The 12,734-nt window shown below is 41.3% G+C and overlaps 1 protein-coding gene and 1 long non-coding RNA gene across 3 annotated transcripts in view; one reads left to right on the forward strand and one right to left on the reverse strand.

Moving 5' to 3' along the window:
* LOC138971193 (uncharacterized) overlaps positions 1 to 12,734 on the forward strand; it is a 666,631-nt gene that overhangs the window by 477,496 nt on the left and 176,401 nt on the right. The window lies entirely within an intron of this gene.
* LOC138971182 (uncharacterized) lies at positions 2,539 to 12,474 on the reverse strand. Of its 2 annotated transcripts, none has more exons than XM_070343830.1 (7): positions 12,419 to 12,474; positions 8,941 to 9,120; positions 8,454 to 8,638; positions 7,732 to 7,809; positions 7,078 to 7,204; positions 5,546 to 5,964; positions 2,539 to 2,761 (listed from the first exon to the last, which is right to left on the reverse strand). In XM_070343830.1, the coding sequence occupies exons 2-7, from the start codon at positions 9,098 to 9,100 to the stop codon at positions 2,630 to 2,632; spliced, it is 1,101 nt and encodes a 366-aa protein (XP_070199931.1). In that variant the 5' UTR covers positions 9,101 to 9,120; positions 12,419 to 12,474; the 3' UTR covers positions 2,539 to 2,629. The 2 variants fall into 2 exon arrangements, with proteins under 2 accessions (XP_070199931.1, XP_070199932.1); XM_070343831.1 differs by lacking the exon at positions 12,419 to 12,474 and adding an exon at positions 11,408 to 11,753.

The raw sequence follows: 12,734 nt of genomic DNA on the forward strand, positions 1-12,734 counted from the left end.
TCTTTCTTAGTCTCTCTCTCTCTCTTTCTTAGTCTCTCTCTCTCTCTCTTTCTTAGTCTCTCTCTCTCTCTTTCTTAGTCTCTCTCTCTCTTTCTTAGTCTCTCTCTCTCTCTTTCTAGTCTCTCTCTCTCTCTTAGTCTCTCTCTCTTTCTTAGTCTCTCTCTCTCTCTCTCTCTCTCTCTTAGTCTCTCTCTCTTTCTTAGTCTCTCTTTCTCTCTCTTAGTCTTTCTCTCTCTTTCTTAGTCTCTCTCTCTCTTTTTTAGTCTCTCTCTCTCTCTCTTTCTTAGTCTCTCTCTCTCTTTCTTAGTCTTTCTCTCTCTCTCTCTTAGTCTCTCTCTCTCTTTCTTAGTCTCTCTCTCTCTCTTAGTCTCTCTCTCTTTCTTAGTCTCTCTTTCTTAGTCTCTCTCTCTCTCTCTCTTTCTTAGTCTCTCTCTCTCTCTCTCTCTCTCTTTCTTAGTCTCTCTCTCTCTCTTTCTTAGTCTCTCTCTCTCTCTCTTTCTTAGTCTCTCTCTCTCTTTCTTTGTCTCTCTCTTTCTTAGTCTCTCTCTCTCTTTCTTAGTCTCTCTCTCTCTCTCTCTCTTTTTTAGTCTCTCTCTCTCTCTTTCTCAGTCTCTCTCTCTCTTTATTTGTCTCTCTCTCTCTCTTTATTTGTCTCTCTCTCTCTATCTTTCTTAGTCTCTCTCTCTCTCTTTCTTAGTATCTCTCTCTCTCTTTCTTAGTCTCTCTCTCTCTCTTTCTTAGTCTCTCTCTCTTTCTTAGTCTCTCTCTCTCTTTCTTAGTCTCTCTCTCTCTTAGTCTCTCTCTCTCTCTCTTTCTTAGTCTCTCTCTCTTTCTTAGTCTCTCTCTCTCTCTCTCTTTCTTAGTCTCCCTCTCTCTCTTTCTTAGTCTCTCTCTCTCTCTTTCTTAGTCTCTCACTCTCTTTCTTAGACTCTCTCTCTCTTTTTCTTAGTCTCTCTCTCTCTCTTTCTTAGTCTCTCTCTCTCTTTCTTAGTCTCTCTCTCTCTCTTTCTTAGTCTCTCTCTCTCTCTTTCTTAGTCTCTCTCTCTCTCTCTCTCTCTCTTTCTTAGTCTCTCAGTCTCTCTCAGTCTCTCCCTCCCCCTCTCCCTCCCCCTCTCCCTCCCCTGCAAGAGGTCGGTGAAGGGAGAAACTCGATGCAACCACTGAAGTAGCGCTGTGGGTTTCCCTGAACCCACCCCGTCGTTAGAGAAATAAACGGTAAAAACCCTCTTTCAAATGTATGGGTTCAGACAAACCCGCATCGTCGTTAGAGGAATAAACGGTAAAAACCCTCTTTCAAATGTATGGGTTCAGACAAACCCGCATCGTCGGGAGTGTGTAGTCAAAAGCGGCATCCGGCAAAGGTTAACAAATTTAAGTCATACAACACAGTTCGACTACATTGTCACTACATCACACACACCCCCCCCCCCCCCCCCCCCAAATTTAAAAAAAAACATGGACAAAAAACAACAACAGACTTTAAGCAGCTGCTCAAGAATGTGTGTGTGTGCATGTGAGGTTTTCTTTTAATTTTACCCTATTTTCTTGGTGGACCTGCATGGTGGCATTGTTTGATGATGATAGGGGTCTGAGGTTGGCAGGGATTAGTGGGGGGGGGGGGGGGGGGGGGGTGTCAAAGGGATAAGTAAATTTTGCAATAAAGCTTCCATAATCATACAGGCACTGCTCTATTGGTGCGAAAAGAATATGATGTCAGATTAACATCTAACAAGAAGAGCAAACGCTCGATCGAGTCACTTTCGCAGTTCTGAATATTATATGAGGCATCAGATGGACAGGAAGAAATTGCTATTCACAACACAATGAGTCACGTTCACATAAAATTTGAGCCCGGTCACTTTTATAGTTTCCGAGAAAAGCCCAACGTTAAGTTGTGTGTTGCCGAACAGAAAAGGCTAGTTATCTCCCTTGTTTTTCTGATAACGTTCGTAAAAGGCTACAGATGTAAATACTTTGATGTAAAGAATAATCCTACAAAGTTTCAATCACATCCGATGAACTTTGTCAAAGATATAAAATGTCTAATTTTTCCTTTGACGCTGACCTGTGACCTTGAAAAAGGTCAAAGGTCAACGAAACCATCGTTAAAGTGTAGAGGTCATTGGAGGTCACGACTAAACAAAATATGAGCCCGATCGCTTTGATAGTTTCCGAGAAAAGTTTGTCAAAGATATAAAATGTCTAATTTTTCCTTTGACGCTGACCTGTGACCTTGAAAAAGGTCAAAGGTCAACGAAACCATCGTTAAAGTGTAGAGGTCATTGGAGGTCACGACTAAACAAAATATGAGCCCGATCGCTTTGATAGTTTCCGAGAAAAGTCCAACGTTAAGGTGGTGTCTACGGACGGCCGGCCGGCCGGACAGACTAACACTGACCGATTACATAGAGTCACTTTTTCTCAAGTGACTCAATAATAATCAAAATATATTATTGTTGAATAATCCATGCATCAAGGGTTAAACACAAATGATGTCACAATTTCTGACCAACTCGAGAGAAGTATTTCTGTACACGCTTCTTTTTTGTCATTTTTCAACCACTCAAAGGACAGAAATGGAATGTATAGACACAAATCACAGATTGCTTGAGAGCAACATGAACTTCCATCATGAACTGTTTTGCGGCACAAAGGATGTTAGATAGTTCATCTCAGCTTGTGTGAACTTGGGTGTGTACGGAACACTATTATAATCAAAGTCCTCTTCCAGAGTGAATGCTACAACTTCGTCACTGCAGTCCTGCAAGTAAAGAAACACAAAACAACTTTAACATTATGAAACCCCTATATGAAAAACAACACTGTTTTTCTTCACTTCTTCACAGACACACTCACATTTTATTTATATGCCTATAACTCTACTTCTTGTCAAAATATCATTAATGACTGGGTCAATTTTTTATTTTTTTATCAAACCCCGTCTTGAAAACATTAACACAGACACACACACACAATTTTTCTCTCGAAAACACTACAAAAATAAAATAATAACAAACAAACTTACACAATATGAAATTGCACACTCAAATCATGTCAACTAAACTATAATATATGCCTTTTAAATATATATTCCGTCTCTTGTCAGCAGTTTCTGCGTGACACAATTAATTAACCTTATAAAGTTACTGATATTGAAGTCTGTAATGTTGTCATACATGTTCAATGTGTTTCATTGTTTTAATTGTTGTCAACCACAACTTCAGACCTGTTTACCCCCATAAAGTGTTTTGGAGTAATGCTCAGCCCCAAAAATAGTAATCCTGGCACAAAAATAGTAATCATCCAGCATTCGTCGCCAATTACAACACACATGACAACTGTGTCTGCGAAACGCAATCATGCACATATATCCATCATTCACAAACAAAACACATCAGTCAGTTTTTGTAGTCATCATAATTTCAAAGAAGATCACATCAAAAGCACATGCATCACTGATTCTTTTTCTTTTGCTCGTAGTAGGCCTTTTTCAGTGTGTCAAGCGCTTCTCTACTGTACTTGCGCTTGCCGAATGAGTGAGGGCGAGACTTCACCACTAGAAGGCTCTCCAGCGTCTTATCAGACAGACATGATCTCTGGTCAGTCCTGTGCTTTTTCACCCCATTTTGCCATTGAAAAAAACAATGCCAAACATGTGAATTAATAATAAAAAATAAAAAATAAAAAAAATTTTTTTTTAATTTTTTTTACATTTTTATTATTTATGAAAATCGTAGTCTTGACACAGATAGCGGAATGGCGTATTTTTTGCAGAAAATCGTAATAAATTACGCCAAAATCGTAAGGGTAAACAGGTCTGCAACTTACATTTCTCAAGTTGAAATAACAAAGTATCTTTGTAGTGTATTGTATTGTGTTGTAATGATTGCAGTGATGTTCCGAGGACTGGAGGGCAACAGGACAAAATGTCCTTAATCAAAAAACTAATAGGACATCATGTCCTGACTACAAAAAAACAATAGGACATTCAGATCAAGCGAACCAATCATGGCACCTAACCTTTTTAGATGACTGAGAATATATGAATAAAGGCAAATAAAAACTGAACAGTTCCAAATTTATTTTAATATTTTAAATGCAACAGTGTTCAGTAGGGTTACTTTCACACACACAGACACATGCTTCAGAATGTCATAAGTGATCTTTCACACACACACACACACACACACACACACACACACACACACACACACACACACACTATGCTTCAGAATTAATGTCACAAGTGACAAGTGATCTTTCACACACTTCAGAATGTCACACGTGATCATTTTCAGTGAGCTTGAACAGCTTTCTTTGCAGACATGTGGCGGCGGAAGTAAAGAGTCGCTGTCAAAAGTAGCGAGAGTTGTGGCTCTTGTAATATTGTTCGGTCGAGAGTTGTGTCCCTTGTGTTATTGTTCGACCGAGAGTGAAAATTGAAGTTCAAGTAGGCCCCGATTCGCACTCGTTTTAACGGGGTTTGATACTTCAGTTTGTACAGATTCTTCTTGCAGTGACCGCTCTAGACGTAATACTATCGGACAATGACCGCTGACTTCGCGATCGGATCGGACATTTGACGGGACAGAGGTGTTTGCAATCGGTCATTTTACAACCTAAATCGGTCTATGACCGATGACCGACGCCTCGGAACATCACTGGATTGTATTGTTTTGTACATGTACTGTACTGTATTAACCCCTTGTGCAACAGGTCTCCTGAATCAGGGGCGGGCATAGGTTGAAACAACAACTGATCAAACACTGAACAGGTATACCTGCATGTATGCATTTACTGTGTATAAGTCAAGCAAAAACAAACCCGAGAACAACAAAACATAAAAACCAGTCGAAACTCATGATCTCCACAACCCCTGCTAAGGCAAGTCGACAAAAACAAGGGAAACAACCACAGGGAGCCTTGTGTGATCATTTTGAGCCATAATACAAATGACAGTATCTGGACAATGTGCTGTTGCTCAAAGTGACAAGACAAGATGAGACAAGACAAATCTGTTTTACTGAGGCCAATAGACAAGCAGGTACAGTGGAACCCCCTCTTTTAAGACCCCCTAATTCAAGACTCCCTCCTTTTCAAGACCTAATTTTCTCAGATTTTTGGAGATCTTAAAGTTTAACTTAAAGGGGGGGTTTCACTGTACTGGTACATGTATGTTGCTTTGTTTTCCATCCTGCCAACTTGCAAACACCACACGTTATCATTATCAAGCAAACACCACACGTTATCATTATCAAGCAAACACCACACGTTATCATTATCAGGCAAACACCACACGTTATCATTATCAAGCATACACCACACGTTATCATTATCAAGCAAACACCACACGTTATCATTATCAAGCAAACACCACACGTTATCATTATCAGGCAAACACCACACGTTATCATTATCAAGCAAACACCACACGTTATCATTATCAAGCAAACACTACACGTTATCATTATCAAGCAAACACCACACATTATCATTATCAAGCAAACACCACACGTTATCATTATCAAGCTGTCTCGATCCTCACCTGAGCATCTCTTGCCTTTTCCGTGCTTTCCCCAGCATCCATAACAGAGACAACCTTCATGGAGAACTCCATCACATTGACATTCTGCTTCACCTGCACACCTGCCTCCCCCTCCACCTCCTCCCCCTCCTCCTCCACTTCTCCAGGGTTCACGGGCCATGGAGGAGTCTCCACATCATCTTCACACACTGTGGATGTGTCGTCCGGCTCAGACTCCCATACTTTCAAGTCTAAAATGGACACATTTTTACATGCTGCTGCTGTGCTTTCGCTCGCAGGTGTCACATCAGGTTTGCTCTGCAAGCATTTTGTATCCTCGACTAAGGCAGTTGACGGTGAAGAGTCCTTGTTCAGATTTTGATCTAGTCCTGTCTCCGACATACCCTGTTTTTCTGTATCCTGTTGTGTAGCAGCCTCCCCTGGAAAGTTTGGAGGAAAAATTAATCAAGAGAGTAGTCAATAACAGTGCATATTTCTTTTACTTCAGTTTTATCATTTCAAGAGTGGTAAAAGCTTACTGGAATGACAAAAGGAAACAATGCTACTGACGGCGTTATTTACAACTGAGAAATGTAATTTCATGGACTACCGTATTTGACGGACTACAAGCCGCGACTTTTTTTTTAAAAAAAATCGCATTGCGGCTTATAAAAAGATGCGGCTAAAACGTTACCTAAACTTGAATAGCATTCATCTAATGGAAGTCGCCGCGGATTTTCATTTCGCTCGATTAGCGATTACCGGTACTTTATTAGCTCTCTACTCAAGACTCGGCGCTTTTCTCTTTCTTTCGCGAATCTTCGTTTGTCAACAAGTCGTCGTGACAAGATAGCGTACAGAGAAACACCGGATGTATCAGGATCTCGCGCGCGCGAGATTTCGGTTTTTTTGTGTCTCGCGATAGTTGGAGGAGCGAGAGCCGCCATGTTGTGTTTTCGTCTGCTCGAAATGTGCGCAAAAGTCGTAAATCATCCCCAAAAAGCTTATTCCGGGCGGGACTACATGTGTGTGTTGGTTACAAATTGTGTGTGTGTGATATTTTTCTTCAAACTTTTTCACTTTTCTTCTTTGTTTCACTTGTTTATTCTCGGAGCCGATTTCGCCAAATACCGTACTTTCGTTTGCCTGGTTGTTTTGATTGATTGACACGATCTGATTATATTTTTTTCGACGGCGGCTGATATAGTGACGCGGCCTATACGTGGCTCGTCCCAATTTTTTTGTTAAAAGTCGGGGGTGCGGCTTATAAAACGGTGCGTCTTGTAATCCGTCAAATACGGTAGGTAAATTAAAAGAAGAGTCACAACAATCAACCACCTTTCCATGTGGTTTTCAATAATATCATCATAATAAAATTGTAAACAAATACATTCTAAAAGAACCCCCCTACACACCACACAAAATAATGTTTTGATCAAAATAACGCAAAATTATGCCATGATCAAAAAAATATTTATCTCTAGTGCTCTGAAAATGCTGGAAATCATCCAAATAGCAGAAAATCTCATGCCAATGATCAGCGCGATCTGTACCTCCAGCAAAACTGGCCATGTAGCCTGAAGAGGGCAACCAGTCATCGTCCTTGTCACCATCATCACAAGGGTCATCTCTTATGGCATCAGGTTCTGTACCCTCTGCTAATGTCACAAAGTTGTCAAACTGAAAAGCAACCAATCAAAGTTTGAAATTCACAAGCACATGGAGGTCTGACAATATGCATTGTCCAGCATCACATAAATTGGGAGGTATAGCTAGTACATCCTGATGCCAAAAGTTCTATAAAAATAGTTCAGTAAAGAGGTATTAAAGCATACAAGATTGTATCCAAGAGGTATACAAGTATGCATGTACACTGTATGTGCTCTGCAGCTACAAACATTTCACCAAGGCAAATGCATATGACTGACGTGTGTGTTAGACACACAAGAATTCAAATGTTTCCTGCACCATTATCAGAAACAGTGAGAAAAAACACAAGCAGGCGTAATAAGGATAACTTTCTTTCACATCCATCATAAGAATACATGTAGTCATTTGCTGTAACATTCCATCAGAAACTCTGTATTTGGCATCCCCTACTTTTTTGACAGGAGGTATTATTACGGCTTGAAAAGCTAGCTCTTAATTCTTTCCATTCTTCCTGTTTCCATCTTTTCATTTTGAGACCAAATGAAAAGCAAAAATACCTTGGTCAGAGATCCAGGTCTGTGTCTGAACAGAGACTCATCGGTCCTCTGTTTGCTTGCCTGACAATCATCCAAGAACTGCACGCGAAACAAAACAAACTAAAAGAAAGCACAATCAGAAAAAGAAACCAGCACAATCAGATTTTTTTTTAAATTAACAGGCAAAACAAACAAAAAGGACTCCAAATTATATGAATGTGAATCTGGATAAAGACTTGCAATGTTGTTATCAGGCCTGGATCTTCGATCACTTATGCATATTTGATTGATTCGACGCATTGTTCTGACCCATGGCTGTTCGACCGGCCGATAGTTTTGTTATGTAGGAGATCTTCTGACAAACTATTTGTTTGTAGTCAGGACGTGTGGACCCACACATATTTTCAATCCATCTCCAACTGACTTACTGTCATCTAAGTCTAGGAACAACACTGGACCTGTAATCAGCATTTTTCTTTGCACAGGGTTATATATAATATATATCTATGTACTATCTACCATCATCTGCTGGAATTGATCTCTCCAAACCTTGAATGGGTTTTGAAACCAAGTGCGCTAGAGAAAGTTTACTTATGATACAAACAGGCAACCTCCCGTATAATAATAGAACATTAATTTTATATAGCGCTTCTCCAAAGCTCGAAGCGCTTTACAATGGCTCGAAAGGGGAGGGGGGGATGGGGGTGACAGATAACAGCTTACAAAACAATGAAAAACTTCACCTCTTCTTCAATATCTTCAGCATCTCCACTGGGGTTGCTTGCAGTTGCACTGGTGGAGTGGGGCTGGGAACCTGAATCCAGTCCTTCAACTTTTCCTTCAATGGCCCTGACCGTGGATCTCTCTCTGTGAGGGTTAAGCTGCACTGCAGGGGGAGCTGCTTTCTTTCCCAACTTCTTCACATCATCTGCAACAAAGTAATTTGAATGGTCTGAAGAAAAACCTGCACAGCTATACATACAACAAATATCTTTACCACCTCAAAAGTTTTGATTCAGATCACGAAAATTAACTAGCGGTAACAGAAGGTGGTAACCTTGCTAAAACTTAAAACTTAAGCAGCAACCCCCCCCCCCCCCCCCCCCCACCCCCACGAAAAGAAAGAAACAGATTTAGTACCACAAAAGTCTGAAGTGCAGGCTGCTGGATTGACTATCACACTATAGTGCTATTTGCTCAAGTTGAAACTGAAGAGTTCTGTAGACTTACCCATTGAGAGGTACATCATACCGCCAATAAGTTCTTCCAGAGTTTCTTCCTCAGCTTCCATGAAGCCGCCTAGGATGTTCTTTATGTCATCAGCCTCAGAATTGTCACGATTTTGGTCCTCCGGAGTCATTTCGTGTGCTTCTGTTGGACTGTCTGCCATGGTGTAGTGTTCTGCTTGGCCTGAGGAGCAAAATTAAGATTGAGTCAATTAAAATGTAACTTTTCAGTTAAGTTTCTTTGTTCAAATGTTTGCCTCAAGCTAGTAGACAAGAATCTGTGTGTATGTTTACCAATAGGCTGAAATTCTCTCTCAAGTCTCACGGTTTAATTCACCTGACTCTTAGAGAGTAATTAATAGAGTAAAAGTATCTAATTCCAACCAATTTTTTGGATAACCAAATCTGACAGATTGTCCCATTCACATCAATGATGACGTTCGCGCATCATAACTACAAAGAATGCCATTCATACAACTTACAAGGGCTATATTCATGAACCAGTTGATGACGAGGCTTCACGGACCAATCATTTCGTCACGAGAATTATTTAGGTCATCTACACCGCGGCGCAAACATTTGCTTTGTGTCTTCTGCTTCGTCACAGCAGAGAAAAAATTTAACTTTCTAGCAAGATACTGACAAGAGGTGAGATATAACTTGATGAACAGAGATTTGTTAACTTGATATGGATGTAAATAAGTTAATAAGTGTTTTTGAAAGAATATTTTCATAGTGCGGACTAAATCAGCTGACACTTCTAAACCAACATTGAGAAGGTCTTATCAGTTGGATTTAGATACCCAGTTTTTGAGTGGGTTTCTCAATCTGACCAACACGCAGAGAATACACAATGCTGTACGAAATCCCATTAAAATCATTTATTGTTTATGTTTACGACTCTTATAAAAACGTATGAACACGTATGTATTTACTGATAATTTCCAGTTAATCTTGTTTTGATTAAGTTAAAGCCATCCACTTCGATCATTACAGGTAAATTTCCAGTGAATCTTGTGTTGATTAAGTAAAAGCACCCACTCCATCCACTTCATAACAGGTGCGCTCTTGTCTTGCTGAATGAATAGACACCGATCACAAGTGCGTGGATGGGTGCTTGTGTTTGCGTGCATGTAGGCCTAATCCAGGTTTCCCAATTGCTTCGTTTCCGGCCGATTTATGGGGAGCACGTGATGCGCACAAAAAATATTGGCGGTCTAGAAGTGTCGTCTGCGCAATGATCGCGGCGGCTTTCTTGACCGCCAAGGACGACCACGCACGTTGTGAGACGTCATTCGTTAGACCTCAATAGAGTGCCTGTTTTGCTAAACGAAAGTCACGAAGGTGTGTTCTTTTTCTTCTTCTTCGGCGTTCAACGATGCAATGATGTAGACACAACCATATTTGTCGGTGATGCGTAGACACTCGGTTCTCACCTCACCCTGAAGGTCAGTGTCTTCCGTCTTCGGTAGGCCTTCGTGGGTGTGATTTTGGACTTTTCCTTGTCCTAGACAAGTTTCCTCACACGGTTATCGGCCTTCATTTGGCCGGGTTTGACTTCCGAGTGTCCTTCTCCTAGGAAAGCTGCCTATCAGGGCTGACGAGTCGAGTCTTTCCAACCCGGCGCTTGTGAAAGAAGTAAAACATGGGGCATCTTCATCCACTAAAACAGCCGTTGGGAGCTCCTCGTCCGCCTGTTTTATCGTTGGGATGTGAGACTAAGGGTCCTCTTCCACTTTCACAGCCGTTGGGAGTACACTCTCCTCGTCCGTCTGGTCAGCGGTTGGGACGTAGAGTCTTTGTGGGTAACCCATGCCTGGGGGTTTGGTTCATGGGCGCCAGGGCGTGTTCACGCACCGGTGGGCCTGCATGCCGCATGTTTGGGGCCAAACCTCCTCCACGCCCTTGCAATTCTGCCTGGGGACATAAGGCCCCCAGTTACCACCCAACACCTCGTGGAGGGTTGCTTTAAAGCTTGCATAGGACTTTTTGTGGAGAGGCTTACTGGCAGGGAGAGACTTACGCAAGGCTGCTCTCTTTTTCGACGGTGCTGCAAGCAGCTTGGCTAGCCGGCGGTGAAGGCTGAAAGCGAGATGTGACAAGCACATGTATGTACGCCAACACGCTGCGGGCGCATCACACAACCATTTGTTGGGCACGAAGGTGTGTGTGTGCAAGCATATGTGTGTAAGAGAAATTTGACAGAAGATATAGTTTCCAGCCTTTAAGATCCTGTACGTTTTCTTGCAGATCTATAGGAACAAGCAATTTTGTTGGGATGACAGAAAAATAACAATAGAGAATTCATATTCACTTTATTCTGGACGATTACATATAACACTTACAACCCGGAAATAAACATTACGTTCTCGGTAATTTAGTTCTGAGTAGATTCTGGTCGGATTACAGGCGGAAGGTATCGTCCACTGGACTACTACTATCACAGAAAGACTACAAGGTACGTCACTCACCTTCGAGTCTTCTGTGTTCTTCGAGTCGCTTCCTGGGGAAAAATATTGTTCAAGACGGTTTGCCTCTTCCTACAGTCTGTGTAAGGTCAAATAAATACAGTTGAATGATAATTTTCAGCTTCCGTCCGCTGCAGGTTGTTATTAACCATCATTTGGACGAATCTTCGTTTGCGAGCTGCCAGGTTCCACCTTGCGTCAAATCATGCATCCGGCACCGAATATGCATACCACCGCTCATTGGTTAATAACAGGATATTCGATGATTATTTTCATTGGTCGACTGAAATCGTCTGCATCGGTTCACTAATACCGAAAGTGAAAACTCCCGTGGGTAGCTTCCCTTGCTGCACAATATTTACATATGTTTTAGACCAATGAGCGCTGGTATGCATATTCGGTGCGGACTGCATGATTTGACGCAAGGTGGAACCTGGCAGCTCGCAAACGAAGATTCGTCCAAATGATGGTTAAAAACAACCTGCAGCGGACGGAAGCTGAAAATTAAAGGTACATACAGTTCAAACAATCATTCAACTGTATTTATTTGACCTTACACAGACTGTTTGAAGAGGCAAACCGTCTTGAACAATATTTTTCCCCAGGAAGCGACTCCAAGAACACAGACGACTCGAAGGTGAGTGACGTACCTTGTAGTCTTTCTGTGATAGTAGTAGTCTAGTGGACGATACCTTCCGCCTGTGGTCGGATTAAGAATATTATTAAAGATACCCCTTGCATGGTCGGATTTAGATGTTACAACACCTACCTCCAATTTTTACCGATAATCGCTTGTTTAATTAGGGAAAGTTCAATAAACAAAAAACAGACATATATTTCAGATAATCTCAATCGGTCGGAATTAGATAGTTTCCCCTACTAATCAGCCGCGCAACTTTTCTACAAAACTTCAACATCAAAGCCCCAAAGCCCTTGAGAATATTTATACCCAACTTTGCAACAGAACTACGGAACAAAATCAAAACTTGGACATTCAAACACCAAATTGTTTACCAGAGACTTAGTCGTCGTCTGCCACAGCCAGCCACGGAATGCATGAGAATTGCCCCCCTTAGGCAGGTTAGGCAACTCTATTAGAAAATAATTAAATAACCTGCACAGTTAGCTCCCTTGTCGTCGACCATCGGTGCACCGTGACCAAAAAAGAATGCATCAATGGTTTTCTTTTGCAACCGTCCAATGTGCAGCATGTTGGATTCGTTTCCACTGTCATTTTTTGCTTGGTCGTATGTGACAGTGCACAAAAAGATCTTGAAATATGATATGACTTTTTGGATTTTTTGTTTTACTGTCCTTGACACTTCAAGGT

Source organism: Littorina saxatilis, linkage group LG7 (assembly GCF_037325665.1).
Source record: "Littorina saxatilis isolate snail1 linkage group LG7, US_GU_Lsax_2.0, whole genome shotgun sequence".
In the NCBI taxonomy this organism is placed as follows: domain Eukaryota; kingdom Metazoa; phylum Mollusca; class Gastropoda; order Littorinimorpha; family Littorinidae; genus Littorina; species Littorina saxatilis.

What these genes read in the sequence shown, in the direction of transcription:
- LOC138971182 (XM_070343830.1), bottom strand. Translation starts at nt 9,100, where the DNA reads ATGGCAGACAGTCCAACAGAAGCACACGAAATGACTCCGGAGGACCAA. An exon ending in TATGATGTACCTCTCAATGG is followed by an intron (nt 8,639 to 8,940) that starts GTAAGTCTACAG and finishes ACTTTGTTGCAG; the next exon opens with ATGATGTGAAGAAGTTGGGA. An exon ending in CATGGCCAGTTTTGCTGGAG is followed by an intron (nt 5,965 to 7,077) that starts GTACAGATCGCG and finishes CAAACTTTCCAG; the next exon opens with GGGAGGCTGCTACACAACAG.